This window comes from Ovis canadensis, chromosome 24 (genome assembly GCF_042477335.2).
Source record: "Ovis canadensis isolate MfBH-ARS-UI-01 breed Bighorn chromosome 24, ARS-UI_OviCan_v2, whole genome shotgun sequence".
In the NCBI taxonomy this organism is placed as follows: domain Eukaryota; kingdom Metazoa; phylum Chordata; class Mammalia; order Artiodactyla; family Bovidae; genus Ovis; species Ovis canadensis.
The window spans coordinates 17,677,531-17,703,860 of NC_091268.1; the positions used below are offsets into that span (position 1 = coordinate 17,677,531).

Genomic DNA, 26,330 nt, shown 5'->3' on the forward strand with positions numbered 1-26,330 from the left:
TACCGGGGAAGCTGGTGTGTCTGCATCATGAAACAGAAACAAAATGGGGAGGGGGAGAGCAAAGACAGCGGGGGGGAGGGGGTGGGGGTGGGGGTGGGGGGGTGGGCAGGGTTTCCGGGAGGCTCAGCATGGTGCCCAAGGGGTCCTCCCACTTTCAGCCTGAGCCAGGGCCAGTCCCGTCTCCTCCTCATTCCTCTGTCCCTGCGTCCCCACAGGCGTGGAGGTTCTTTCCTCCCAGGTTCGTTTCTGGTCACCAATCCCCCCGCGACTCTGAGCCCCTCCACCCCCAGCCCCGCCTTCTCCCATCACTCTGGCTCCACCCTGGCCTCGGCCTTAAAACCCCCTGCCTGCAGCCAGGCGTCCCCAGGTGGCACCGCCGGGCGAACTGCTCAGCCCCAGAACCTGCGCCAACCCCCGGCAAGGGACACGGCTCGGCTTGGCTCTCCTCTGCCGGCAGGTGGGTCGGGAGGGTCTGTGCAAGCTGGTCAGACGGCGGCGGCGGACCGGCTGCAGGGCACCTGAGGGGCGACGGGACCTGCCTGGGAACGGCAGCCACTCAGCTGAGCGAAACTGTGGGGTGGATTTGTTGCTGGGGGTTCAGAGACACATCTGTGAAGGGCACAGAGCAAGGAGGCGCCCGCAAAGAGGCTCTCGGATGTGGTGAGAGCTGTCTGGGTCAGAGGAAGGTGACGCCCCTCACCTGCGCTCCCACAGGGCTGGAGCATCGGACCCACTCCTCCGATCAACTGGGCCGCTTAGAGAGGGGAAGACCTGACTGAGGGAGGGGACAAATGGCTTCCACTGGCCTTGAACTCCTGGGTATGACCCTGGCTGTGCTGGGCTGGCTGGGGACCCTGGTGTCCTGCGCCCTGCCGCTGTGGAAGGTGACCGCCTTCATCGGCAACAGCATCGTGGTGGCCCAGGTGGTGTGGGAGGGGCTGTGGATGTCCTGCGTGGTGCAGAGCACGGGCCAGATGCAGTGCAAGGTGTACGACTCGCTGCTGGCGCTGCCGCAGGACCTGCAGGCCGCCCGGGCCCTCTGCGTCATCGCCCTCCTGCTGGCCCTGCTCGGAGTGCTGGTGGCCATCACCGGTGCCCAGTGCACCACCTGCGTGGAGGACGAAGGCGCCAAGGCCCGCATCGTGCTCACCGCAGGAGTCCTCCTCCTCCTTGCGGGCATCCTGGTGCTCATCCCAGTGTGCTGGACGGCCCACGCCATCATCCAGGACTTCTACAACCCCCTGGTGGCCGAGGCCCTCAAGCGGGAGCTGGGAGCCTCCCTTTACCTGGGCTGGGCCGCGTCTGCCCTGCTTCTGCTGGGAGGGGGGCTACTGTGTTGCACGTGCCCCCCGCCTCAGATCGAGCGGCCCCGGGGACCGAGGCTGGGCTACTCTATCCCCTCCCGCTCGGGGGCATCTGGGCTGGACAAGAGGGACTACGTGTGAGGCAAATGTCCCAGGAAGCCTGCTGCTGGAAACCTTGACCTTGTGCTGGCTGCCCTGCTCTCAACCTTGCCTTCTACTCCCACCCCTCAGCCAGGTGGAACCCGCTTTCCAGAGGCAGGAGCAGGCCTGGCTGCAGAGCTAGTCTCAGCACTCGGCCCGACTGAGCCTAGACCCTCCTCTGTGGAGGGTCCACCTCCAACCCCGCCGGTGCTCCTGCTTCTTTCTTCTTCTGTCCTGGATTCAGGACTCTTCCCGAGTCCTCCCTTGCTCCCAGAACCTGGGCTTCACCCAAAGAGCAGTAGCTCCTTATGCCTTCTCTGGCCTGAAGTTGGCCCTCTCTGCCTGGCCACTACCGGCATCCAGAGCAGCCGCTCTCCTCCAGGCCTAGAGACCCTGCCCATCACCTTCCCCCCTCACCCCACCTTCAAGTAGGGAATAAACTGAGCATTTGTAACTCAGAATAAACAGAGTATTTGTGGTTGGGCTGGGATGACCTGATGGCCTCCCGTGGGTTTGTCAGGCAAGGCCTGCTCCAGGTCATGCCCAGGCGGTGACCTCACTCAGGTCACGCAAGTCACGGGGCAGGGGATGGAATGACAACACGGGGAGGTGTGCCACTCGTGCCCACCTCCTGCCAGTCTGGCATTCAGCAACCTCCCCCAGCAACACCAAAGGTAAGTAATCAAACAAACATGCTTTATTTAGTAAAAACTGGTGAGTGCGGGCAGGATATGGCAAGTGCACAGGGGCTGGAATAGGAAGGTCAGGGGTCAGCACAAGGGGGACATGACTCAGGATGCAGGAGCCAGAGGTCAGAAGACTTGGAGACTGGCGGGTCTTTGGTAACTTAGCACCTGCTCTTCTGGAGGCTACATGAGGCTCGAGAGCCCCTGGCGGTTCCAGAGGCTTGACCAGCAAGGAAAGGCTTGTCCTAGGGAGGCCCCGCCCCCAGCACCAGCAGGGGATGGCATGGTACCCTTCACATGGGACCTCAGTTCCAGGTTGGTCTCTAAGAGAGGGTTGTCCAGGGTGGAGAACAATCCAGAAACTGAAGCATCACCTTTTTGGCTCCATCTTCCAAAGTGAGGAACACTAGTAGCAGACCCCAGGTAGGTAATAAAGTGGATTAACCACTGCCCCCCTCCCCCAATAAGAAGCCAAAACAACCCCAAAGCTGTCATGGATGACCATCTCCATGACTCCAGTGCAGTGGGTTAGACTCCACTGCCAAAGGGGCCCCCACTCCCCTACCCAAATTAGACGTAATTCTTAGTGGGGTATTCGGAGGGACCCCGAGAGGCGGTATGTGGGGCTGATACTGAGTATCGGGCCATATAATGGCTGGAGCTCCGGGAGCCCCCAGAGGGGCAGGTGCAGCACAGTAGCCCCCCACCCAGCAACAAAAGGCCGGAAGCTGCCCAGCCCAGGTAGAGGGAAGCTCCCAGCTCCCGCTTTTGGGCCTCGACCACCAGAGGGTTGTAGAAGTCCTGGATGATGGTGTGGGCGGTCCAGCACACAGGGATCAGGGTCAGGACCCCCGAGATGACAAAGATGATCCCGGAGGTGAGCACCAGGCGGGCCTTGGAGTCCTTGTCCTCCACGCAGGTGGTGCACTTGGCTCCGGCAAGGTAGACCAGCAGGCCAAGCAGGGCCACGAGGAGAGTGATGACGCAGAGGGCCCGGGCGGCCTGCAGGTCCTGCGGCAGCGCCAGCAGCGAGTCGTACACCTTGCACTGCATCTGGCCCGTGCTCTGCACCACGCAGGACATCCACAGCCCCTCCCACACCACCTGGGCCACCACGATGCTGTTGCCGATGAAGGCGGTCACCTTCCACAGGGGCAGGGTGCAGGACACCAGGGCATTCACCCAGCCAAACAGGGTCAGAACGATCCCCAGGATTTGCAGACCAGCGGAAGCCATGGTGAGGCTGGGGCTGAGATGCTGCACTGGGGGACAAAAGTGGAGTAAGGTTAAGACCAGCTGGCTCAGTCCCTCGTTCCCAAAGAACGCTAGGTCCCTTGCCACATGCCATAGCCACCACATAGGACACCAAGAGTATGAACCCTGTACATGGGCAAGGCACGCTCCGAGCCTTATTTTCTCAAAGGCAAATGAACATTTAATGCTTCAGCATTAACTTTTCTCCCTAAGAAATGGCAGCCCACTCCAGTATTCTTGCCTAGAGAATCCCATGCACAGAGGAGCCTGGCAGGCTATAGTCCATGGGGTCGCAAGAGTCGGACACAACTTAGTGACTAAACCACCAGTTATGTGACAGACACTGGCGTATAAGAGTGAAAAAGCAAGCAACCCAGTCCTGGTTGTTTTGAGTGTAAATGAAATAAAGCACCTATGCAAATGCTGGGGTTCCACGGTGGCTCAAACAGTAAAGAATCCACCTGCAATGCAGGAGATCTGGGTTTGATCCCTAGGTTGGGAAGATCCCCTGGAGAAGGAAATGGCAACCCATTCCAGGATTCTTGCCTGGAGAATTCCATGGACAGAGGAGCCTGGTGAGCTACAGTCAGCAGGGTCGCAAAGACATGACTGAACTACTAACACACACACACATGCAAAGGTTAGCCCATGGCCCTTTGGGTACAAAGGGATAAAAGGGGTGAAACAACAGAACGCAACTTTTCGATAGTTTCTACAGGGCAAATGGGTGGTGGGTTGGCTCTAGCCATGAGTTCCAGGCTTAAAACTTAGTTTTAACACCAAGAACAGACCCAAGTTTCCTCTTAGCATCCAACGTAAGTGTCCAAATTCACCCCAACTTGGATCCATGCCCCCACACAGGTGGTTGCTAGTTTGATCTAAGATACAGTGTGGATAGACGGTGGCCAGACAGTCCTGGCCTTGCTCACCACTGCCTGGTTCAAACCAGCTCCACCCATTCAAAACCTGGATGGGGCAGGAGAGGTGGAGAAGAAACGCAACAAAACAGTAACACCAGCCCTTCCCACCCAAAGTACTTCCTTTCCCAAGGTCCCCAGCTGCCTCCTGGGGTCCTGCCCTCTGCCCTGCCCGGGGCCCACACAACAGATTCTCAAGGTTGGTGACATTTTCTTGTGTATTCTTACCCCAAATGCCATCCTCTCAGGGCCCAATTTCCCCTAAAAGAAGCTGCCACCTTTGGAGTCTGTCCAGTGAACCAGCTCCTCTGGGGCAACTCTGGCCCCCTCACATCCTGATTTGTCTCGACGTCGTTTGGGGGGGCGATCAGTTCCGTTCAGGGTCCCCCTATGATCCTCCATTGCACAAAGTTCCCGCACATGGCTGGGACCTAAACTCAGCACCAGCCCCAGGGGCTGGCCAGAGGGCAGACTCTCCATTCCTTTGCACCCCGCCCATAACCCGGGAGAAGTCACGACCTCAGGGGAGATCGGACGGGGCGGGCCCTATTGCGCCAATCCCAAGCCCTCCAGGCCTCTCCGGCAGGGTTAGGGTGGGGGCCGCGCTAGCCTAGGCGCCCGGCACCTCCTCCTTACGAGCGCGCCCCTGCCCTCGGCCCCTTCCCTTTCCACGCTCTGCGGCCTCGGCTCATCCGAGGGCGTCCCCTCCCCCTCTCGATCCCTATTTCCCCTGAGTCTGGCCGGAAGGAGGGTATCCTCAGCCCCCCGCCGTGGAAGCCGCGCACCCTGGAGGGGCCTAAGGGCGGCGCTCGCCGCGGGGTCCGCTCGTACAGGTGAGGGGGAGAAGGGCCTGGCCCTAGAGAGCAGCGCAGGTGGGGGATGGGCTCCCGGGTTTCGGTGCCTTTGTCCTGGGCAGGGGGAGGGGCGCTTAACCCTTCCGCCGAAGGACCCCTTCAGGGCCCCGGTTCGGGTGCAGGCGTGCCCCCCGCCCCCAGGGGCTCGCGGTCAAATCAGCTCAGGTTCGTTCCACGCACCGCAACCCAACTCTGCCACGACCCACGCGCCCCGCAATCCCAGGTGTCTGCCCCTTCCCCCACGACAGGCGCACCTGCCCAGGCTCACCTGAGAAGGAGTCAACAAAGATTCTGAGTAGCCGGCAGTGTGGCGATGGGGGCGGAGGCGGGGGTCTTTAAAGAGGCAGTGACGTCACCGGACCACCGCCCTGGGGAGGGGCAGAGACCCTTGTCCGACTTGCGGCGAAGCTGCGAATCCCAACCTGGTCAGTAAGGGGCGCTCGAGCCTGCAGGCTCTGCTCGCACACCTCTGGCCCGGGCGCCTGGTAGCAGCCGGCTGCAGTTCTGCCCGCTGGGAAGGCGCGCGGTGTGGGGCCGAACAGAGCTCAAACAGAGCTCGGGTCTGGACTCCGAAACTCACCTAACCTTCCTAAGCCTCATTTCACTCCGAAAACGGGAGACAGCATTTTACCAGTCAATCCTAAAAGAAATCAGTTCTGAATATTCATTGGAAGGACTGATGCTAAAGCTCCAATATTTCGACCACCTGATGTAAAGTGAAGTGAAGTGAAAGTCGCGCCCGACTTTTTGCGAGTCCACGGGCTATACAGTCCATGGCCTACCCGCGTTGCGGCCGGATTCCTTACCAGCTGAGCCACAATGGAAGCCCAAGAATACTGGAGTGGGTAGCTATCACTTCACTTCTCCAGGGGACCTTCCCGACCCAGGAATCGAACCGGGGTCTCCTCCATTGCAGGCGGATTCTTTACCAACTGAACTATCAGGGAAGCCTTGATGTGAAGAGCGGACTCACTGGAAAAGACCCTGATGCTGGGAAAGATTGATGGCAGGAGGAGAAGGGGACGACAGAGGATGAGATGGTTGGATGGCATCACCGACTCGATGGACATGAGTTTGAGCAAGCTCAGGGAGATAGTGAAGGACAGGGAGGTCTGGCGTGCTGCAGTCCATGGGGTCGCAAACAGTCGGACACCGCTGAGCAACTGAACAACAAACACAACAAATGTCCTAAGGTAGAAATGAAACGACACAGTATTATTTTTGTTATATTATTATACCCTCGGGGCCCTTAAGAAAGCTGCAGTTATCTCTGAGATGGGTTGTCTCGTGTCAGACCCTCTCCCTCGCCCAACACACACCTCCCGGGCAAGGCCACATACATTTGGCATGCTGGCCGCCCCGGCGCAGAGGAGGCGTTTGTTGAGCGAATGCCTGAACTTAGCGGGCGGGTCTGGGCGGGACGGGGCGTCTAGGGGCGGATCGTGAGGGGCGGGCCAAGACGAGGGGTCCGCCCCGGAAGGCGGGGGCGGGGGCGGGGCCGCCACTGTATGCCCGGGTCCACCGGTGGCGAGCGCAGACGGCAGCGGCTGCCAGAGGAACACCATGGCTCACTGCCCGCTACGCCCGCTGCTGCGGCTCCTCGTGCTGGGGCTCGGGCTGGCGCTGCTGCGCGCCGCGGCCGGGGAGCGAGTGCCAGGTATGCCGGTCCCCGGCCGGGCGGGAGAGCGTGGGAGCGGGGGGAGTCCCCGGGCCGGGATCGGGGAGCCGGCACCAGGAGCCTAGAGGCGGGGCAGAACCGGGGGACCAGGCGGACACGGGGATCCGGGGTCAGACAGTCCCCAGACACGGCCTCCCCTGATCAGGAGAGGTCCCATTCCTCTCCCAGCTTCTTCCGTAGTCCGGGCCTCAGTTTCCCGCCTGTCCGACGTGGGGGGCGGGGTGTTTCGGTCCTGAGAGTCTGGACTAGGAAGTGGAGAGAGAAAGTTTGAGGGAGGGATGTCTCGTCTGGTAAGGCGGCACGCCCCCAACCTGATCAATACCGGGTCTGCGCACCCCGCCTTAACAAAAGAGTGGGGGGCTGTTGAGGGGCACGGAGGTCTGTGCCCCCTATACCATGTGGGGTGCCCCCTTCTATCCGGTGACTTCAGTGCCCAGCTATGCGGGGGGAGGGACCGGGGTCGGGCCCGGTGCCCGGGAATGAGTCACCCGCCTGCAGCGGGGTGGGGGGGCCGGTTATGGGGACCTGACTACCCCCCCGCAAGCGTCCCGCACTATGCCCCCCGCTCCCCCGCGCTGCCGTGTCCTGGTCGGGCCGTGCGGTCACCTGTGAGGAATGCGGAGGGCGCCGGTGACTCACGTTATTCGAGCCGGGCCGACCCTGACCTCAGCCCTCAAAATAGCCGCGCCCCGCCCCCAGCCTCTGACCCGCGGCCCCCTCCCCAGGCACCACCCCCTGCTCTCGCGGCACCTCCTGGAGCGCGGACCTAGACAAGTGCATGGACTGCGCCTCGTGCCGGGCGAGACCACACAGCGACTTCTGCCTGGGCTGTGAGTGGGGGCGGGGCCGGGGCGAGCGGACCCCAGGCTAGGGGAGAGGCTTGCGGGGTGGAGGGGGGAGCAGGGGACTTGAGATCTGGGAAGTTAATCGGGGTTGGGGGGAGGCTGGAGTGAGGAAGGGGCTCTCACCAGGGTAGGGACCTGGGGAAAGGAAGCCTGGAAGGTCCGATCTAGGGGGCGGGGCTGGCCTGAGAGGGGCGAGGTCTGACTTGAAGTCTGGCCCCCAGGCACTGCGGCCCCTCCAGCCCCCTTCAGGTTGCTGTGGCCCATCCTGGGGGGCGCCCTGGGCCTGGCCCTCTTGCTGGGGCTGCTTTCTGGCTTCCTGGTCTGGAGACGGTGCCGCAGGAGAGAGAAGTTTACCAGTAAGTGTGTCCTCACCCGCCCAATGGCCCCCCATCATTCCTCAACATCTCCCCCACTCCTGACACCCCTCTTCTTATCTTGCAGCCCCCATCGAGGAGACCGGTGGGGAGAGCTGTCCTGGCGTGGCCCTGATCCAGTGACGGGGCGCGCCCCCTGCCAGCAGGAGGCTGTGCCCGCTCATCATTCATTCATTCTGGAGCCAGCTCCAGCCTCCCAGACACAGCCAGAGCCAGTCTGCTCCAACCACAGGGGTGTGGAGGGATGGGGAACAGTGAATCACCTTTCTACGGTCTGGGCCCAAGCTTCCGAAGGACCTTCCAAGGTGTCTGACCGCCCTGTCTCTGGCTCCAGAATAGAAAAGGAGACCCTGGCTGGCTCATGCCAGACAGCTGACGCTAAGGAACCGCAGCATTTGCACAAGGGTCCCCACCCCCACCCCTACCATGGCCTGGGGGCCAGGCTGACCTGAGGGACCGACACAACACCAGGCCCCACCCACTCAGATGTACTGAAATTCCACTACTTGGGATCTCAGCCTGGGGGGGTTAGGGACCTGTTCCTAACACTAGAGGGCTGGCCCTCTAATGGGGCTGGCCCTAAGACACTGCCCCCTCGAACCCCCTAACACAGGGGGAGATATTTATTTGGGGAGAAAATGTGGAGGGGGAGAGAATTTATTAATAAAAGAATCTTTAACTTTAAATGGTTTGGAGAATGCCATGATCCCAGCCTGACTTCCCAGAGCTGGAGGGGAGGAGTGAGTCACCGCGGGGGTGGGGGCGAGGCTCTGACTCACCCATTCTCAATGCCTGAGCCCAGCCTGCCAGGACCTGGCCGGCTGCGACCGTTTTCCAGGGAAGTGCTTGAGGAGAAATCCGGCATCCAGCACCCCTCCCTGCCCTCCCTTCCCCAAAGAGGCTGGGTTCCAGATGAAGCTTTCATTCACTCAGCAATCTTTATTCAGTTCTCGGCGGGGAGGGGATGGCCTCCTTTCCCATGTTCCTGCCCCTTTCACCTCAGGGCTCTGTGTCCTCTGTTGAGGGTAGGTCCTGGTGCCCAGAGGCCTGGTCTGGAGGAAAAGCAGGGCAGCTGGTCCCTTCGTGTGAGTGCTGCTCTCCCTTGTTCAGGGGAAGAAGGAAGGGGGGGGGGGGGCAGGGGCACTCCTCCACAGATCTCAGAGCTCCATCATGTCCCCAGCTGGGGATGCAGGGTAGTGGGGGGTGGGAGTGTCCCCCAGCCTCAGCAGCCGGAGAGCCTCAGGGATCAGATTCCCAGGGTAGCGCCAGAGAAGCAGCTCAGAGCAAGGGCTTCTGGAAGAGGAAATAACAGGACACAGGGGCAGAGGCTGGCCTGGCAGAGCCACGCCCCACCTGGTCCAGGTCCCCAGGGGCTCCTGGACTGCTGGCACCTTCCAAGGAGCCAAGTAGGGAAACAACAGAGGTTGGCGAGAAGCTAAAAATAGCAGAGTGAGGCAGAGCCTGGAAATGGGCTCCCAGGACTGGGTATGATCCCCTGGAAGGCCCAGCCGGAGGACTGTGGATGGTGCCTACCTGAGTGGGGGCAGAGCTGGGGGGAATGCCCTGGGGGGGCTGCAGTAAGGGTGGTCATTGTGCAGGCTGAGTTGAGAGAAGTGGGTGGCCATGTTCTCTTCGGACAGGAACTGCTTGCGCAGGGGCTCCCTGGAGAGAGACGGGGGCGCAGGCAGGCTGGGATTCAGAGGAGAGGTAGCCTGATGGGGACCTGAGGTGACGGAGGACTTGGCGGGAGTCCCTCCCTGCCCCCAAACTCACTGCTCCTCCTCCAGGCGCCGCTTGGTGCTCATGGGCACAGCTCCTCGGAGAGGGGAGCTGGGAAGAAAAGAGAGCTAGGAGCACCCCACCCTCTTGGCGCCATCCCCAGGATCTGCCCGCCTGAGCCTGCAGCGTCAGCCAGCAGCCCCCCGGCCCATGCCTGTCGCTGACGTCTAAGTCACCCTCTCTCCCAGACCATCCACGAGCCTGCCTCGGAGGTCTCCAACCTTGTCTCAGCTTATGCCCAAGCTCTGCCGATAAGCCCCACCGCGTCTCATCCTGCAGACCTGCTCGAGGCCCCAGCCAAAGCTCCTGGGACCCTAGGCCGGGCCCAGCCAGGGTCCCACACACACACACCTCGCGTCCAGGCCTCCAGAAGCCCCCGAGGCGGCCCGCGGGTCGCGCTGGGCCCGACCCTGGGGGCCTCGCTCCAGGGGTTGCTGCAGGATCATTGGGGTTCGGGGTCCTGCGGGCAGAGGGGTGGGATCCAGGCAGCAGGGGCGGAGCCTTTGAGGGCGTGACCCAGTGCGTGGGGCGTGGCTTTAGGCGCGTGCGCTGCCAGGTTCCGCGCAGGCGCGGAAGAAGAACCTCACGCGGCTAGAAGGCGGGTCCGCTCAGCGGGGTGGGGGAGGGGACCCGGCGTAGCGGGGTCGCGGTGGGCGCCACTTGGTGTTGGGGTGTCTTCTCGGTGGTCACCTCTGCTCCTGGAACTCGGGTTACGCGGTGGCCGTCTTCACGCTGGGCCGGCCAACGGTATAGGGTAGGTGAGGAACCGCGAAAGGGAGGCGCCCACTGGCACTTCCGGACTCGTGAGGCTGCGTTGCGCGCGGAGCACTCCGGGACTTTTAGTTTCGAGATGGAGCGAGCGGCGCAGCAAGCGGTGCCTCTGGGTCAGGTGAGGGTGGGGCGATGCGCAGTGCCTTCTGGGATTTGTAGTCCACGTCTGGCTCCGAAGGGGCGCGGCGGGGAGTCGTGCCCTGAGCACTGTTTTGCGTGGGCTTTTGGTGGGATCGGATTCTGACCCAGGGGAGGGAGGAAAACCCAGAAATACCTCAGGGGCCTAACGTGAAAGTCATAGGATGCGGATCAGGGGTCAGTACGTTTTTCTGTATTGGAGTAAGAGTTTTTTAAGCCGTTTCTGAGCGAAGACAGAAACTGCGACGCTATGTACAGTAGCTCATCCAATCATGACAAAATCTCCCATGAGCTCCATTAGACAGTTAAGGAAACCGGGAGGAGAGGCTGAGTCTTTGCTCAGATTTCCACTGGGCATCATGCCTCAATTCTCCTCTTCCTCACCTCCCTGGAGCCGCCCCTGGGACTTAAATGGGCAAGGCCCACTTGGTGGGCTGTCTCAAAGGAGAACTGGGTGATGGGAGGCCCGACTGCTGCAGGGGAAGCAGGAAGAAGTGTGTGGGTCAGAGGTCCCGGATGCCCGAGCCTGCCTTTATCCATCCTCTCTCCACAGATGGAAGTGTTTCAGGCTCTGCAGCGGCTGCACATGACCATATTCTCCCAGAGCGTCTCACCCTGTGGGAAGTTCCTGGCTGCTGGCAACAATTATGGACAGATAGCTATCTTTAGGTACCCTTGCCCCTGCTCCCCACTGTCCATGACCTCTGGCACTTGGCCCTCTGGGGGGCTAATGCCCCCTTCTTCTGACACTCAGGCCCCTCTCCCCTTTCCCTTCAGCTTGTCTGCTGCTTTGAGCTCCGAGGCCAAAGAGGAAAGTAAGAAGCCCATGGTGACCTTCCATGGTGGGTGCAGACATTGAGTCTGGCTTGGGGGACCCCAGGGTGGATGACAGGAGCAGGACGAGGTCACTCAGGTTCTGTGCTTCCATTTAGCCCATGATGGGCCCGTCTACAGCATGGTCTCCACTGATCGACATCTGCTGAGTGCTGGTGATGGGGAGGTGAAGGCCTGGCTTTGGGCGGAGATCCTTAAGAAGGTGAGTGTGGAGCTGGGGGAAGGGTGAGGTACCCAGACACAGAGAGCCTTTGAGGCCACCCAGTGCATGGGGTCACAGAGTCGAACACAATTCAGCGATTGTACAACAAGCATTTCTCTCCACGAAGGGCTGTAAGGAGCTGTGGCGTCGTCAGCCCCCATACAGGTGAGCCAGGCCCTGTGAGCAGAGGGCACCTGGGGGTGAAGGTGCCACCTCACCAGAGTTGACTCTGCTTTCCTTTCCCCAGGACCAGCCTGGAAGTACCTGAGATCAATGCTCTGCTTCTCGTGCCCAAGGTTCGAGCCCTTCGTAAATTCAGGGCTCTTCCCTGTCCTGTTTTTGGCCCAGATTTTGATCCTTCCCCTCTCCGTGGCCTGACTTGACCCTGACTTCTGACTCCATCCCACCTTCCTCTGCAGGAGAATTTGCTCATCCTGGCGGGGGGAGACTGTCAGCTGCATGCAATGGACCTTGAGACAGGGACCTTCATGGTGAGAGAGCAGGGCCAGGGGAGCAGGGGCAACGGCATTCCTCCCGGGTCTTGTCCTGACACTGCCTCTCTCCCTGCAGTGGGCCCTCCGGGGCCACACGGACTACATCCACTGCTTGGCACTGCGGGAGCGGAGCCCTGAGGTGCTGTCGGGCGGCGAGGATGGGGCCGTGCGGCTTTGGGGTAAGGAGTGTCACATCGGAGGGAAGGCTGGTGGTGAGGGAGCCTGAGGCGAGGAGGATACCTCTCGAGGTTCTTCCTCTGCAGACCTGCGCACAGCCAAGGAGGTCCAGACAATCGAGGTCTATAAGCACGAGGTGAGGGCACACCCCACGTTCTGTCCTCCCTCCTTCCTTCCTGGGCATCCCCGGTGTCTTCACCTTCCGCTCTGTTCTCCCCCCTCCCAGGAGTGCTCGAGGCCCCACAATGGGCGCTGGATCGGATGCTTGGCAACTGACTCGGACTGGATGGTGAGCCAGGCAGCGTGCAGGCTGGGGGGCAGCTCGGGCCCTGTCTGGCTGAGGGCCCATGGCTCACGGTAACTTGGGACCCCCAACTTCCTGCCCAGGTCTGCGGAGGAGGCCCAGCACTCACCCTCTGGCACCTCCGATCCTCCACACCCACCACCGTCTTCCCCATGCGGGCGCCACAGAAGCACGTCACCTTCTACCAGGACCTGGTGAGGCCCTCTGTCTTGTTTCTGCTGTCCCTGCCTCGCTCCCCCTCCAGGCCTGAACTCTGAGCTCCCTCCCTGTCTTCCACAGATTCTATCAGCTGGACAGGGCCGCTGTGTCAACCAGTGGCAGCTGAGCGGGGAGCTCAAGGCCCAAGTGCCTGGCTCCTCCCCGGGACTGCTAAGCCTCAGCCTCAACCAGCAACCAGCAGCCCCTGAGTGCAAGGTGGGTCCGGCCAGGGGTGGTGGGGACCCTGGGAGGCCAGGGCGTTGGGGCAGGTCAGTCACTCCCCTCTTGTTTCTAGGTCCTGACAGCAGCAGGCAACAGCTGCAGGGTGGATGTCTTCACTAATCTGGGCTACCGAGCTTTCTCTCTGTCCTTCTGACCTCCAACAGTGTCTCCACCTCCATCTGAGGAGTTCACAGTGTTTTCTTCCTTTTTTATACAAATAAAATTAGTGTTTTTTTTTTTTTTTTTAATGTGCTTTCTTACCAAGAATGGAGGCCAAGTCAGTGTAATGATTTATATATTACTCTGTCTGATGTTGATACATAAATACCCACCCCCATCCCCGACCCACAGCTGAGGGCCAGGGGGCTTAATGCCTAGAAAAGATAGATTTATATAGATTTGATAAACAGCTCTGCCACACATGCCCCTGCCACCCGTCTGGGGTCTCTGGACCCCAAAGCTGGCCCCTGCTCCCAGTGAGCCCTTGCCCAGCCTCCAAGGGAGGGGAGGGCACCAGCCGCCTTTGGCAGACAGTCGGGACACATCGCTCTGTTGGCCAGAAAAGAAAAGTGAGCCAAGAGGGCAAAGCCAGCCCTGCCTGTTCCCGGCGCTCAGGTCCTTCGGAAGAGGGTGCTGAAGAAGCCGCCGGCGGGCCTGGGGCTCAGGCGCAGGGAGAAGCGCGTTGGGGCGGGGCGCGGGGCGGAGGCGGCAGCACTCAGCTCTTGCTGGCGTTGCGAGCGCAGCTGCTGGCCGATGACCACCTGCATGTCGTCCTGTGGGCGGGCCGGCGGGGCGGGTCAGCGTTCGGCCCCGCCCCACCGGCTCCTCCCCGTCAGCCCCGTGCGCCCCGCCCCTCACCTGCCAGGCCTCCAGCTCTTGCGTCAGCGCCACCTTCTGGCGGATGGTGCGAAGCAGCTCCCGGGAGAGGGAGTCCCGCTCCAGAGAAACGCGGCTGAGCTCCAGGGACAGTTCCAGGACCCTGCAGGCGAGGGGCAAAGAGCAGGTCCGAGGACGCTGGGGCTTCAGCGTGCAGGGGTGATGGGGGCTCCTGGACCCAGGCGGGAGTCAGACCACTAATACGAAACCAGGGAAGTCAGAGGGCCCCCGGGGCGGTGGTGAATGGTTGCAGATGCTTACTTGTTCATGGCCTCGTCTCGGTCTGAGAGGGCGCTGCTTAAGGCCTCCTCGGGGTCCTGCACCCGCAGTGCCTTCTGCCTTTGCAGTTCCTCCCGCAGGGACTGTAGCTCTGCCTGCTGCAGTGCCATCTGCGGGCAGGGCAAAGTCCAGAAGAGGCAGTTAGGCCCCTGGGTGTCCCAGTGCTTGCTCTTCCAGGCAGTCTAGACTCATTCGCTGCCTTCGCGCACCTCCCACCTCCCATCTCCACCTGCTCCACAAACAACCCTGACAGCTAATGGTCCTGTGCTGGAGATGAATCTTCTGAGTGCCTAGCGGGGTGGGGTGGGTCGGGGTTAGATGGATGGTCTAAGCCTGCAGGAAGGATGCATGGAGGAGATGGGACTTAAGGGGGAGTGTAGTTCAGGAAGTCTTCCTGGAGGTGACATACAGGCTGGCTGTTGAAACTTGATGGCAAGTTTGTGAAGGGGTATCCAAGTAGAGAGGGATTCGTGGGCAAAGGCTTGGCAGTATAGATGGGAAAGAGAAACTGACATTGAGAGGAGCTTTGCATCCAATACTATGCTTCCCTCACCTCAACCTGTAACCGGACCACTTCCTCCTCCTCTTCTCCCAATATCTCCTCTGGGCTCAGGGATGCTCCCTTCCTGGGAGGCTCCAACCTCTCCTCTTGGGGCGAACACTGCTGGCTGGATGCTTCTTGGGTCTCCGGGGATAGAGTGGTCTGTCCACCAAAGAAATCGATCAGGGCAGTGTCAAACCTTCTAGGGATAAAAAAGGAGGGGCGGAGTCTGCAGCCCTCCGGGATGGTGAGTGTGGAGCCTGGTGGGCCGAGAGCTCACCAGAGCACCTCCGCTTCTGTCCGTGTTCTGGTTTTGGTCCTGGTTGCTGTCTAGGCTGTGGGCGAGCTCTAACTGCAGCGAGGCTCCCGAGAGGTCGGCGTCCTGGAGGCGCGACTCCTCCTCCAGCTCCGAGACACGCTGCTGCAGCCTCCGCAGCGCGCTCAGCGCCTCCTCCGTCTCGGACCTCGCGAGTTCCAGCTGTGGCAGCAGAGCGAAACAGTGAGCGTCAGACGGATGCCCCCACCGCCGGCCGACAGGGGGCGCCAGCGCGCCGCAGGAGTCAGGCATCCGCGCGCGTCCGCCCCGCCCAGCGCCGAAGTTGGCTCTCGCTCCCACAGCGCGGGGCGGCCGTGGGACCCGCAGTACCCCTCGGCAGATGCCACTTGCCTCACCTACAGAGCAGGGCCCGACGAGCACCCAGATTTCATAGTCTCCAGTCACCCTCCAGTCCCGCCCCATCCAATCACTGGAAAAGCCCCGCCCCGTCCCTGACCCGGCAGGCCCACCTTCTTACTAAAGTTGTCACCCGGCCCTGACTGATCCTCTCTTCTCAGCCAGGCGACCTGCTGAACGTCTCACACCCTTCCCGCAGCCATGCAGCATTACCACCCATCTCACAGATGGGGAAACTGAGGCTGGTGTCCCACAATAGTAGGGAGGGACCCTGGGATAAGAAACCCAGTAATCTGACCTCAAAGCAAGCGCAAGCTCCTAAGATCTCAAACATCAAGGCATACTGCCTCCTTCCATTTTCTTTCCTCTGTTTTCACACCCAGACCTGGTCCAGGTCCCCATCACCTCCGATGGTGAGCTCTCGCCTCGGCCCCATCCCTGGCCTCCAGTTGCTGGTCTCTGATGCATCCTAGAACCACCAGCCCGACTCAGTCTCTCTGTGGCTCCCACTTGCCCTTGTGCTAATGCCTTTGCCCTTCTGGCCTGGCTGCTAGGGCTCCCAGTGACCCAGCTCTGGGGTCTTCTCCCAGGAGGCCCCGAGGCAGTGATCCAGGCCCCCAGCCTGACGCGCCCACCCACCCCAGCCCTGCCAGTCACCTCCAGACCGTGCTCCCGCCTCTCCCGCCGCAGCAGCAGCAGCTCCTCATGGGTGGCCTGCAGCTTGCCCCGTCCCTTCTCCAGCTCCTCACGCAGACCTCGAATCTGGGCTTCCAGGTCCTGCCGGCGACTCTGGAGCATCTGATTCTGGGGAAAAGCACATCAGGGCCCAGCCTTGCCCTCCTTGTGGGGGCCCACACAGCCCCCACACCAGCCTTCCCCACTTAACAGACCCCCGGCCCCAACTGGCACTCACCTCCCCCTGCAGACTCTCCAGCCGCGTCCTCAGCTCTGCCCCAGCCAGGGCCTGAGCCTGGCACTGCTCTTGAAGGCTGTCCAGTTCCCGCTGAAGCTCCTGCTCAGTCTGTGAGGCCTGGGAATGGGGTTGGGGATCAGAGTCCTCAGCTGGCCCACACTGCAACAGGCCCAGCACTCCCATCCCCAGACGTCCACCCCTCCTTGCTGGGAGACCCAGGGTCAGGGCCATCCAGCCTGGGCCAGCGCAACCACCGCCACCAGGACTCGGCCCAGCGCGCCCACGCCCACCAGGACAGGGCGTCCGCCCCCTCCTTGCCAAGGGACCCAGGGTCAGGGTCGTCCCACCTGGGCCAGCTGCTGGCTGAGCCGGAGGTTCTGTTCGCCGAGTTCGCTGAGGGCCCGAGCCCGCTCCCGGCCACTGTCCTGCTGCTCAGAACGCTGCTCCCCAAGCTGAGCCCTAAGGGCCTCCACGTCCCTCTCCAGCTCCACTGCCCTGGCCTCCCACTCGGCTCCCCGGGCTGCCAGGCCCCGGCGCAGTTCATGGTTCTGCTGCTGCAGCTGCTGTGGGGCCGAGACAGAGGGGCAGAGACAGAGACGGGACAGTGAGACTGGAGGGAATGCAGAGCAACAGGCAGAGACCTGGGGGGGGCTGAGGGGGTCCGAGGCAGGCCTGAGAGCCAGAAACAGGACAGAGCTGGGGGGGAGCAGGCAGGGGGGCAAGACGCAGCCTTGGACAGTAGAGGAGGCAGAGGAGCCTTAGAGCGGCTTCTGGAGGGGCTGACCCTGGGCCTGAGCTGGGCGAGGCTCCCCAGTGCCCACTCACCTCTGCCTGCCTCCGGGGCTTCTGGGCCTGAGGTTGCAGGCGCCGTTTTTGGCGCCTGAGTCTGGCAGAATTGAAGCCCCGGCCCATGGCCTCACACAGCTGCGTGCTCTGGAGATTCCGCCTCTGCTCAACCCCTCTCCCCCAGCTCCTCCTGGCCAGCTCCCTCTAATTAACCCTGGGCAGCCGCACCCCGGCCCCACGCCTCTGCCTGCCCTCCCCTAGAACCTGTCTAACCAGCGGGGGGACGCTCCTGGCACACCCAGAGGACCAGCTTGGGGAGGCAGGCAAGTCAGAGGCCAGCGTCTGCCCCCTCACCCCTCTGCAGACTCCATGCAGGACGGTGACACTAACCATAGCTGCTATGATGATTAGCAAGGCCTCCTGCTGGGGCTTCACCTATATTGTCTTTACTCCGGGGGAATTAGAATCCTATTGTTGCTGTTTAGTCACCAAGTCATGTGCGACTCTTCAGCCCCATAGACTGTAGCCTGCCAGGCTCCTCTGTCCACGGAATTTCCCAGACGAGAATACTGGAGCGGGTTGCCATTTCATTCCCCAGGCGATCTTCCTGACCCAGGCACTAAACCCGCATGTTCTGCACCGGCAGGTGGATTCTTTACCGCTGAGCCACCAGGGAAACCTTTAAAATCTTTAACATCTTCATTTTACAGATGAGGAAACTGGGCCTCAGAGAGGTTAAATGCCTTGCCCAAGGACACACAGTGAGTTATTAGAGCAGGGATTCTAACCCAGACAGCCAAATCCTTAACCAAATACCACGGGGGTGGGGTGTGGACAACACAGCTCTAGGATTAAGCCCACCAGTCTGGGGCCCTATTGCTCTGGCCAGTGCCCAGCTCCCTAACACCTCCAAGTCCCATCTAGCCATCCATCCATCCATCTATTCATCTATCCAGTATTTCCTGAGCTTGCCCCATTTTGGGGTCTGGCTATCAGCAGTAAGTGAGACCACCAAATTCACTACCTGAAACAGCTTAGAGTCCAGAGGCGAATGAACACATTTGAACCAGGCAGTTTCGGAGAGGGGCACATTGAGGGCTCTAAAGAAACCCTGGGAAGTGATGAAGAGGAGTGAGGTGCGGTGGGGGCTCCTTCAGGAGGAAGTGGTATCTAAGTTGACTCCTGCAGGGTAAGAAGGAAGAGGGCTACACCAAGGAACAGCAGGTGCAAAGACCCTGAGGCAGTAAGTGTGGGTTGCTCAGAGAACTGAAAAAAGGCCCTCTCAGAGGAGAGGCCACGTGGCTGAGATGAGATCAGGGGGGGTCACTTAGGACGTTTAGGCCCTGGTGAGAACTTTTGGTTTCATTCTAAATGAGGGGGAGCCATTGGGAGATTCTGGGCAAAGACTGAAATGATCTGATTTGCACTTTTTGAAGATCCGTTTGGCTACCCCGTGGAGAAGGAGCTCAAGGGGGAAGGTGGAAGCTGGGGACCAGTGAGGAGGCAGCTGCTGTGTCTAGGGCAGAGATGATGGCACTGCGGCCAGCTTGGAGAGATGATAAGAAGTGAATAGACTTGGTGTCTAGTTTCAAAAAAGAATCAACAGGACTTGCCAGTGTGGGAGGAAAGGGGTCGTGGAGATGCTCAGGCTGGGGCCCTGCGGTGGGAAGCTGGGGTGGGCAGCAGGTGATGGGATCACGGAATCCAGTGCCACTTATGTTGAGATGCCCATTAGGTGGCCAAGTGGGGAGGGTGTGGGGCCGACAACATGGATGCAGGAGTCAGTGGTGTCCTTGGCGTGTGTAGGGGGCCGGATGTGACGCCCAGGGCGAGGGTGACCGCAGCATGGGCAGAGGGAACCATGCATATCTCCCAGAGCTGAGTGAGAATTGACCAAGATCATGAGTGGAAAGTGCTCAGCCCAGAGCGAGCCAGGGAGAGAGTGCCTAGGATCTGCTCGCTGGGGTTTGTGCAATACTGCTGAGGAGCCAGACCCAAGGTTCAGAAAGGGCCAGCGGCTTGCTCAAGGTCACACAGCCTGGCAGGGATCTGAACTTGGGTCCTGCCTTGCCCTCGGAGCCCGTGTTCTCTTCTCTGCAGTGGGCAGCCTGTGGGACCTTTAGTTCCCCGATCAGGGACGGAACCTGCATCCCTGCATTGGAAACAGAGTCCCAAACGCTGGACCGCCAGGGAACCCATGTTCTTAACTATTGGGCAACACTGCCAGGGAGACTGGTCCTAGCCCTGGACTGCTGTTCCAGAGGCAACCCCCTGCCCCACTTGCGTCCCTCCGCCCCCTGCCTGGTCCCTGCCCCCTGTCCTCCACTCCTCAGCCCTGCCCTCTGCCGCCAGCTCACTTCTTCACGCTCAGCATGCTGGGCGCTCAGCGTGTCCAGCTGCCGCTGCAGCTCCTCGTTGCGTTCCAGAAGCATCTTGCCGAGCTCCGCTGCCAACAGCAGGTCTTTCTCCTTCTGCTGCAGCTGCAAGGCCAGGTCCTCCGGCTCCTCAGGCCCTGGGCCCCCTCCCAGGAATGAGTCCCGCCGCTCCAGCACGAAGGGGAAGAAGCCCTCGTCACCACTGGGGGAGGCGCCCCCTGAGAGCAGCCTGGCCGGAAAGCTGGGCCCTTCTGGGGAGTTCATGGCACCGGCAGCATCTGTAGGGGCAGGTAGGGCTGTGAGAAGTGGCGACAGGACTCCTCTGCAACCCAAAGGGGTTTGCCCCCTCGCTGGCCAAGACAAGGCTCTCTTGAAATTCTTCACCTGCCACTGGCCCTCTGAGTCTTCCGGGCCAAGAAGGGTTAATGATCTGTGTCTTGTCCGCCCAGTTCCGTTAATGTCCCCAGGGTAAACTGAGGCAGGGGGAAGCAGGAAGAGAGCTGCGGAGCCCCGCCTCTGGTGGATGGTTTCTGCCCCGGGGAACTTGTCCCAGTGCTCCAGGACCACAGCCCGCCCCAGCCACCGGCCCCCCGCTTCCTCTTCCCCAGGCCCTCAGCCCACCGCTTCTGGACTGCTGGCCCAGGCGCCACAGTTCCCAGCCACCCTGGGCGAGGTAACAGGTTATGCCCGCGCGGGCACTGCCGCCTGGCCACTCCAGGTTTCTGTTTACTTCCCGCCCGGCCCTGGGGATGGGAGCCTGGCGGCGCTCCCCCAGGGCCGCCAGGGCCCGCAGTTCTGGGGCTCAGGAGGGAGGGGGCCCACGGGCTTCCCTGGCCTTTTCCCCATGTTACCCCCCACCAGCATGCCTGGGGCTTCCTCGCCCACTGTGAGCGCGCGCGCACGCGCACACACACCTGACTTTCCCTTCCTCCTCTCGGCAGGTGTCAGACCCCAGGCCTCTCCGCAGGACCCAGGCATCCGCGGTCTTCCCAACTCAACTGCCCCCGGACGGACCGGGGGTCCCCCCGACGTGGCCCCTGCGGGTCCAGCCCGCCCCGGGACTCGGGCGCATCCCGCCTCCTCGCCTCTCCCCGCACTGAGCTGCTAGCTCTTAGCACCTCCACCCGGGCGTCGGGGCCACCCCCAACCCTCGGCGTCGGAAGCCCAGCCGCAGCCTTCCCGCCTTCCTTCCTGCCCGCTCCCGGGTTTCCCGGCCCCCAGAGTCCGGCCCGGCCACCCCTGCCCGCCCCATCGGCCCGCGCCCGTTTGGCCCGGCCGGGTCCACCCGAAGCTCGAGAGGGCCCCTGTCCTCGCGCCCCCTCGGCTCTCACCCGACGGCGCCGGGCTGCCTCCGAGGTCCCCGCGGCCCCGGATCCCCTCTTCCGGGGGCGGTGCCGGGTGCTCCGCCCGCACAGGTGAGGGGCGGGGCCACGGGGCGCCCCCTGGTGGCTGGAATGGCCAGGTGGGGCCTAAAGAAAGGCAACTCCACCCAGGTCAGAGCCGCTGACCCATCTTGCTGCCACCGAAAACGACAGGGCCCATTAATTGAGCACCTGCTGTATGCACACCCCACGCTGAACATAGACGTCGGTTCCCTTTCCCCTCACAACTGCCCTTTGAGATAGGACATTATTAACGACAGCAGCAAATCTAGCGGGTATTAAGCACTCTGCTAAGAAAGCTCTTATTTACTTTCATGACATCCTCATGAAGCAGGAACTGCCATTATCCCCGTTTTACAGATGAGGAAACTGAGGCCTAGCAAGGATCTATCTTGCTTGGGGTCACATGGACAGGAGTTGAACGTGAGCAGCACAGATGTGACTTCTTAGTCTGATTCCCGTGTGGTAGGTGAGGACGGCTGAAGTGACTTGCCCATAACCACACCTTAGCCTGTGCTCCTCCCAGCCTGTCGCTATCAGCTCCTAGGCTGCAGAGTCAGGGGCAGAGGATGGGGTGAGGAGACTGGGAGGACCCATGGCTGAATTCCAGGGTCAAGCCCAGGGCAGCCTGGGGCTTGTGGGCGATGCCCCAGCCGTGGCCTGGTGGCTTCTCAAGAGTCTCCTCAGACTTCAGGGCTCCCTGGGTCCCTGTGAAAGGGGCTCCTGGCCTAGTGAGTGGGGACGGATGGAGGGCTGGGAGCAGTGGTGTGTTGGTAACTCTAATAACAGGCTTTCAGGGGAAGGAAAAAGCCTTGACTTGTTAATTCTGCCCATTTCTGTGCTATAAATACTCCCTCCAAGGCTGATTACTTTTTTTTCCCTTTCTTTCTTTTTTTTTTTTGGCAACACTGGGCAGCATGTGGATCTTACTTCCTTAACCAGGGATTGAACCCATGCCCCTTGCAGTCGAAGCACGACTCTTTTTAAAAATGTGTTTATTTTGGATGCACTGGGTCTTTGTTGTTGCACACAGAGTTTCCCTAGTTGCGAAGAGCAGGGCTGCTCCTCATTGCGGTGCACAGGCTTCTCATTGCGGTGGCTTCTCTTGTTGCAGAGCATGGTCTCTAGGCACACGGTCTTCAGTAGTTGCAGCACACCGGCTCAAAAGTTGTCACATACGGGCTTAGTTACTCCAAGGCAGTTAGACTCTTCCCAGACCAGGGATAGAACCCGGGTCCCCTGCATTGGCATGCAGATTCTTATCCACTGTGCCACCAGGGATGTCCTAGAAGTGCGATTCTTGACTATTGTACCACCAGGGAACGCCCCAAGGCTGATTTCAAGCTACTGACATGACATCTTTGAATGTGGAGATGGGCAGAGACGTCCATATCAGCTTTTGCCAGCCAGTACTGGCTGGGTCCCCTGCCCCTCTGACTTTGGTGTGTCAGGGTTTCTGAGCCTTGGAGGACTGGGGTCCTGTCTGGCTGAGTCTTAGAGAAAAAGGAAGATGGAAGCTGGGACTCCTGACTTGTGGGGAATTGGATGTGAGGGCCGGTTCCAGTCTGGGACTCCTGTGTCCTAGGCTGGGACAGGGTTTCCTGCCAGCGTAGAGCAGGGGCGCCACTAGTTCCATAGCAAAGTGGTCTGTGGGCTGCCTCGCCTGGTAAAGCCACCACATTCTTCCGCAGCACCTGGGCGACAGCCTGGTGGACTTCAGGGGGCTGGAGGCACCCCAGCCTTGCCTCTGTGCGGCTGCACAACTCCCTCCAAATGCCAGGATCACCCAGGGCTCCACCTATACCACACCCACACTCAGCACGCCTTCCCTGAGCCCCAGTCCTACCGGGCAGGGGCTGGGCTCACCTGGAGATAAGTCATGAAGGCCCTACTCTTAGGAGGTTCACAGTCCACCCCAGGAGGTCGGAGGAGGTGTAGACCTATGTAAACTAGAAATGAACCAATAAAACAACACATTACAGAGTGCAGCTCACAGGTGCTGGCATTGCATGGCTTCAGTCTAGATCCCAGACTGGCTACATATCAGCTGTGTGTGTCTGAGTCATTCAGCTGCCCTCAGTCCCCCATATGTAGAATGGAGGTGATCACAGTCCCCAGGTAATGGAGTTCTGACTGTTGAATGAGGGTGAAGGTAAGGTGCAAGCACTTAGGCTGCGCCGCTGCTCAGCAGGGCCATAAGAAGTGACTCACCACGTGTGTTAATATGACAGTGTATTCCATCTGCACAGCAGCCCTGTGAGGTCATGACCATTCACAGTTTACCAGCTCAGGGAAGTAAAGTGATTTGTCTGTGCCTGCATGACCAGCGCTTCATCCCAGCTTGCCTGCCTCCCAGCCAGGGTCATTCTTGGGGCATTTGAACCTGGCCTCCAGGCTCCTTGCTGATTCCAGGTGAAGATGGAGACGAGGGACAGAGTGGCCCCAGGGAAGCCCTAGTGATACTGGGACAGGTTCAGATAAAAGAAGGGAAGGTATGCAGTCCTCTGGTCTCCAGGTGGCCCTCAAGCAAGCGCACCTCCTTCAGCCTCCAAGCCTGGGCTTAGCCCTGAATACTCTCCCCGACCCTCCCTGCCGCCTGGTGGGCGCCTAGTGTTCCAAATCTTGGCATTTCCTCCTAGGCATTTCCTCCTTCGGGAAGCCTCTGCAGGCCTCACAGGGACTCCGCTGGGTGGGGGAAGCCGGCAGAATGCTCCACCCCCTCCATTAAGACAACTGGGGGTTGGTGCACTTCCAGACCAGGGCACCTCCCGGTGCTTGCAACATATGCAAAGCCTATGAACAATAAGCAGTATTGTTTGGGGCCTTTGCAAACCTTCCTATAAAATGTTTTACACTGAATACATTGTTCTGAAACTTGCTTTTTTCATTTAGCCTGTTATTTCCAAGGTTTTTTTTTTTTTTTCCCCCTCAACTTAAAAAAAAAAAAGACTTTGATTGCTGGGTATTCATTTCTTATGGGTTTCCCAGGTGGTCCCGTGGTAAAAAATCCGCCTGCCGGTGCAGGATACACAAGAGACGTGGGTTCGATCCCGGGGTTGGGAAGATCCTCTGGAGGAGGGCGTGGTAACCCACTCCAGTATTCTTGTCTGGGAAATTCCATGGACAGAGGAGCCTGGTGGGCCATAGACCACAAGGTCACAAACAACAGGGGCAAATTGTCTCATAGTCCTGGGGGTCAGCTGCGGGCAGGGCTGGCTCCTCCTGGAGCCTCGGTCGGTGGCATCTCTCCCAGCTCTGTGGTCCAGTACTCAGAGCTCCCCAGGCTCCTTCCGCAGGGCTTATCCCCTGGCAACCACTGATCAGCTTGACTTTGCCTCTTCCAGAGTCAACTGAAAAACCAGTCACAGCCTTAAGCAGTTATTTTATTTGGTGGGAACCTTAGGGACTCCGAGCCTGGGAGACAGCAATTCAGGTAGCTCTGAGAGACTGCTCTGAGGAGGTGGGAGAGGGAGTCAGGCTATAAACAAGCTTGCAACAAAGGGGGCAGGTGGTCTGAACATCAAATATTACTGTTAGGTAAAGCAAACCAAAGATCACGTTAAGGAATTTAGCATTCTTCTATGTATGGGAAGATGCAAGTGAAAGCAAGTGAACGCGTTAGTTGCTCAGTCCTGCCAGGCTCCTCTGTTCATGGGATTCTCCAGGCAAGAATACTGGAGTGGATTGTCACTCCCTTCTCCAGGGGATCTTCCTGACCCAGGGATTGAACCTGAGTCTCCTGCAATGCAGGCAAATTCTTTACTGTCTGAGCCACAGGGAGAGCCCCAAGTGTCTGGGATTATTGAAGGCATTCCTTTCACATGCATCTCAGCTATCTGGGACCAGCATCCTGCATTTTTACAGAGGTATCCAAATCTTCTTGAATTCCCTTAGGGCACACTGGAGGGCTGTAATCAATCTTGACTGTGACATCCTTAAGTTCCGCATGTAGGGAGTGGCGCCACCTTTTGGCGTGGCTCGGAAGTTCAAATTTGATTCCCACCATGACTAAGGCCCACTTGACTTCACATTCCAGGATGTCTGGCTCTAGGTGAGTGATCACACCATCGTGATTATCTTGGTCTTGAAGATCTTTTTTGTACAGTTCTTCTGTGTATTCTTGCCACCTCTTCTTAATATCTTCTGTTTCTGTTAGGTCCAGACCATTTCTGTCCTTTATCAAGCCCATCTTTGCATGAAATGTTCCCTTGGTATCTCTAATTTTTTTGAAGAGATCTCTAGTCTTTCCCATTCTGTTATTTTCTCTAATTCTTTGCATTGATCGCTGAGGAAGGCTTTCTTATCTCTTCTTGCTATTGTTTGGAACTCTGCATTCAGATGCTTGTATCTTTCCTTTTCTCCTTTGCTTTTTGCTTCTCTTCCTTTCACAGCTATTTGTAAGGCCTCCCCAGACAGCCATTTTGCTTTTTTGCATTTCTTTTCCATGGGGATGGTCTTGATGCCTGTCTCCTGTACAATGTCACGAACCTTATTCCATAGTTCATCAGGCACTCTATCTGACAGATCTAGTCCCTTAAATCTATTTCTCACTTCCACTGTATAATCATAAGGGATTTGATTTAGGTCATACCTGAATGGTCTAGTGGTTTTCCCTACTTTCTTCAATTTAAGTCTGAATTTGGCAATAAGGAGTTCATGATCTGAGCCACAGTCAGCTCCTGGTCTTGTTTTTGTTGACTGTATAGAGCTTCTCCATCTTTGGCTGCAAAGAATATAATCAATCTGATTTTGGTGTTGACCATCTGGTGATGTCCATGTGTAGAGTCTTCTCTTGTGTTGTTGGAACAGGGTGTTTGCTATGACCAGTGCATTTCTTGGCAAAACTCTATTAGTCTTTGCCCTGCTTCATTCTGCATTCCAAGGCCAAATTTGCCTGTTACTCCAGGTGTTTCTTGACTTCCTACTTTTGCATTCCAGACCCCTATAATGAAAAGGACATCTTTTTTTGTGTTAGTTCTAAAAGGTCTTATAGGTCTTCATAAAACTGTTCAACTTCAGCTTCTTCAGCATTACTGGTTGGGGCATAGACTTGGATTGAATTGTGATATTGAATGGTTTGCCTTGGAAACGAACAGAGATCATTCTGTTGTTTCTGAGATTGCATCCAAGTATTGCATTTCGGACTCTTTTGTTGACCATGATGGCTACTCCATTTCTTCACGATGGTGTGATCACTCACCTAGAGCCAGACATCCTGGAATGTGAAGTCAAGTGGGCCTTAGAAAGCATCGCTACGAACAAAGCTACTGGAGGTGATGGAATTCCAGTGGAGCTATTTCAAATCCTGAAAGATGATGCTGTGAAAGTGCTGC

At 59.2% G+C, this 26,330-nt stretch overlaps 6 protein-coding genes across 13 annotated transcripts; 3 read left to right on the forward strand and 3 right to left on the reverse strand.

The window, feature by feature from the left end:
- The first annotated feature begins 314 nt into the window (after positions 1-314).
- On the forward strand, positions 315-1,899 carry CLDN9 (claudin 9). Its single transcript, XM_069569533.1, has 2 exons — positions 315-457; positions 715-1,899. Exon 2 carries the CDS (start codon positions 792-794, stop codon positions 1,443-1,445), a length of 654 nt encoding a protein of 217 aa, XP_069425634.1. The 5' UTR covers positions 315-457; positions 715-791; the 3' UTR covers positions 1,446-1,899.
- Positions 1,900-2,124: 225 nt separating this feature from the next.
- CLDN6 (claudin 6) lies at positions 2,125-5,632 on the reverse strand. The gene is made up of 2 exons (XM_069570573.1): positions 5,425-5,632; positions 2,125-3,393 (listed from the first exon to the last, which is right to left on the reverse strand). The coding sequence occupies exon 2, from the start codon at positions 3,365-3,367 to the stop codon at positions 2,702-2,704; it is 666 nt and encodes a 221-aa protein (XP_069426674.1). The 5' UTR covers positions 3,368-3,393; positions 5,425-5,632; the 3' UTR covers positions 2,125-2,701.
- A 1,000-nt stretch (positions 5,633-6,632) lies between these two features.
- TNFRSF12A (TNF receptor superfamily member 12A) lies at positions 6,633-8,739 on the forward strand. The gene is made up of 4 exons (XM_069570580.1): positions 6,633-6,813; positions 7,560-7,664; positions 7,901-8,035; positions 8,121-8,739. The coding sequence occupies exons 1-4, from the start codon at positions 6,720-6,722 to the stop codon at positions 8,174-8,176; spliced, it is 390 nt and encodes a 129-aa protein (XP_069426681.1). The 5' UTR covers positions 6,633-6,719; the 3' UTR covers positions 8,177-8,739.
- A 233-nt stretch (positions 8,740-8,972) lies between these two features.
- HCFC1R1 (host cell factor C1 regulator 1) lies at positions 8,973-10,679 on the reverse strand. Of its 6 annotated transcripts, none has more exons than XM_069570575.1 (4): positions 10,184-10,679; positions 9,827-9,883; positions 9,587-9,715; positions 8,973-9,346 (listed from the first exon to the last, which is right to left on the reverse strand). In XM_069570575.1, exons 1-4 carry the CDS (start codon positions 10,276-10,278, stop codon positions 9,211-9,213), a joined length of 417 nt encoding a protein of 138 aa, XP_069426676.1. In that variant the 5' UTR covers positions 10,279-10,679; the 3' UTR covers positions 8,973-9,210. The 6 variants fall into 6 exon arrangements, with proteins under 6 accessions (XP_069426676.1, XP_069426675.1, XP_069426679.1 ...); XM_069570574.1 differs by having other exon boundaries at positions 9,587-9,742; XM_069570578.1 differs by having other exon boundaries at positions 10,114-10,294.
- On the forward strand, positions 9,600-13,414 carry THOC6 (THO complex subunit 6). 2 transcript variants are annotated; one of them, XM_069570571.1, is made up of 13 exons: positions 9,600-10,721; positions 11,295-11,410; positions 11,519-11,583; positions 11,674-11,777; positions 11,905-11,942; positions 12,025-12,073; positions 12,197-12,268; positions 12,348-12,450; positions 12,535-12,584; positions 12,675-12,737; positions 12,836-12,946; positions 13,032-13,166; positions 13,246-13,414. In XM_069570571.1, exons 1-13 carry the CDS (start codon positions 10,683-10,685, stop codon positions 13,324-13,326), a joined length of 1,026 nt encoding a protein of 341 aa, XP_069426672.1. In that variant the 5' UTR covers positions 9,600-10,682; the 3' UTR covers positions 13,327-13,414. The 2 variants fall into 2 exon arrangements, with proteins under 2 accessions (XP_069426672.1, XP_069426673.1); XM_069570572.1 differs by having other exon boundaries at positions 10,371-10,586.
- Positions 13,415-13,543: 129 nt separating this feature from the next.
- BICDL2 (BICD family like cargo adaptor 2) lies at positions 13,544-21,031 on the reverse strand. 2 transcript variants are annotated; one of them, XM_069570569.1, is made up of 10 exons: positions 20,947-21,031; positions 19,598-19,893; positions 16,802-17,017; positions 16,455-16,571; positions 16,199-16,345; positions 15,149-15,346; positions 14,881-15,030; positions 14,310-14,437; positions 14,031-14,151; positions 13,544-13,945 (listed from the first exon to the last, which is right to left on the reverse strand). In XM_069570569.1, the coding sequence occupies exons 2-10, from the start codon at positions 19,877-19,879 to the stop codon at positions 13,784-13,786; spliced, it is 1,521 nt and encodes a 506-aa protein (XP_069426670.1). In that variant the 5' UTR covers positions 19,880-19,893; positions 20,947-21,031; the 3' UTR covers positions 13,544-13,783. The 2 variants fall into 2 exon arrangements, with proteins under 2 accessions (XP_069426670.1, XP_069426671.1); XM_069570570.1 differs by lacking the exons at positions 19,598-19,893; positions 20,947-21,031 and adding an exon at positions 17,631-17,996.
- Between the last annotated feature and the right edge of the window lie 5,299 nt (positions 21,032-26,330).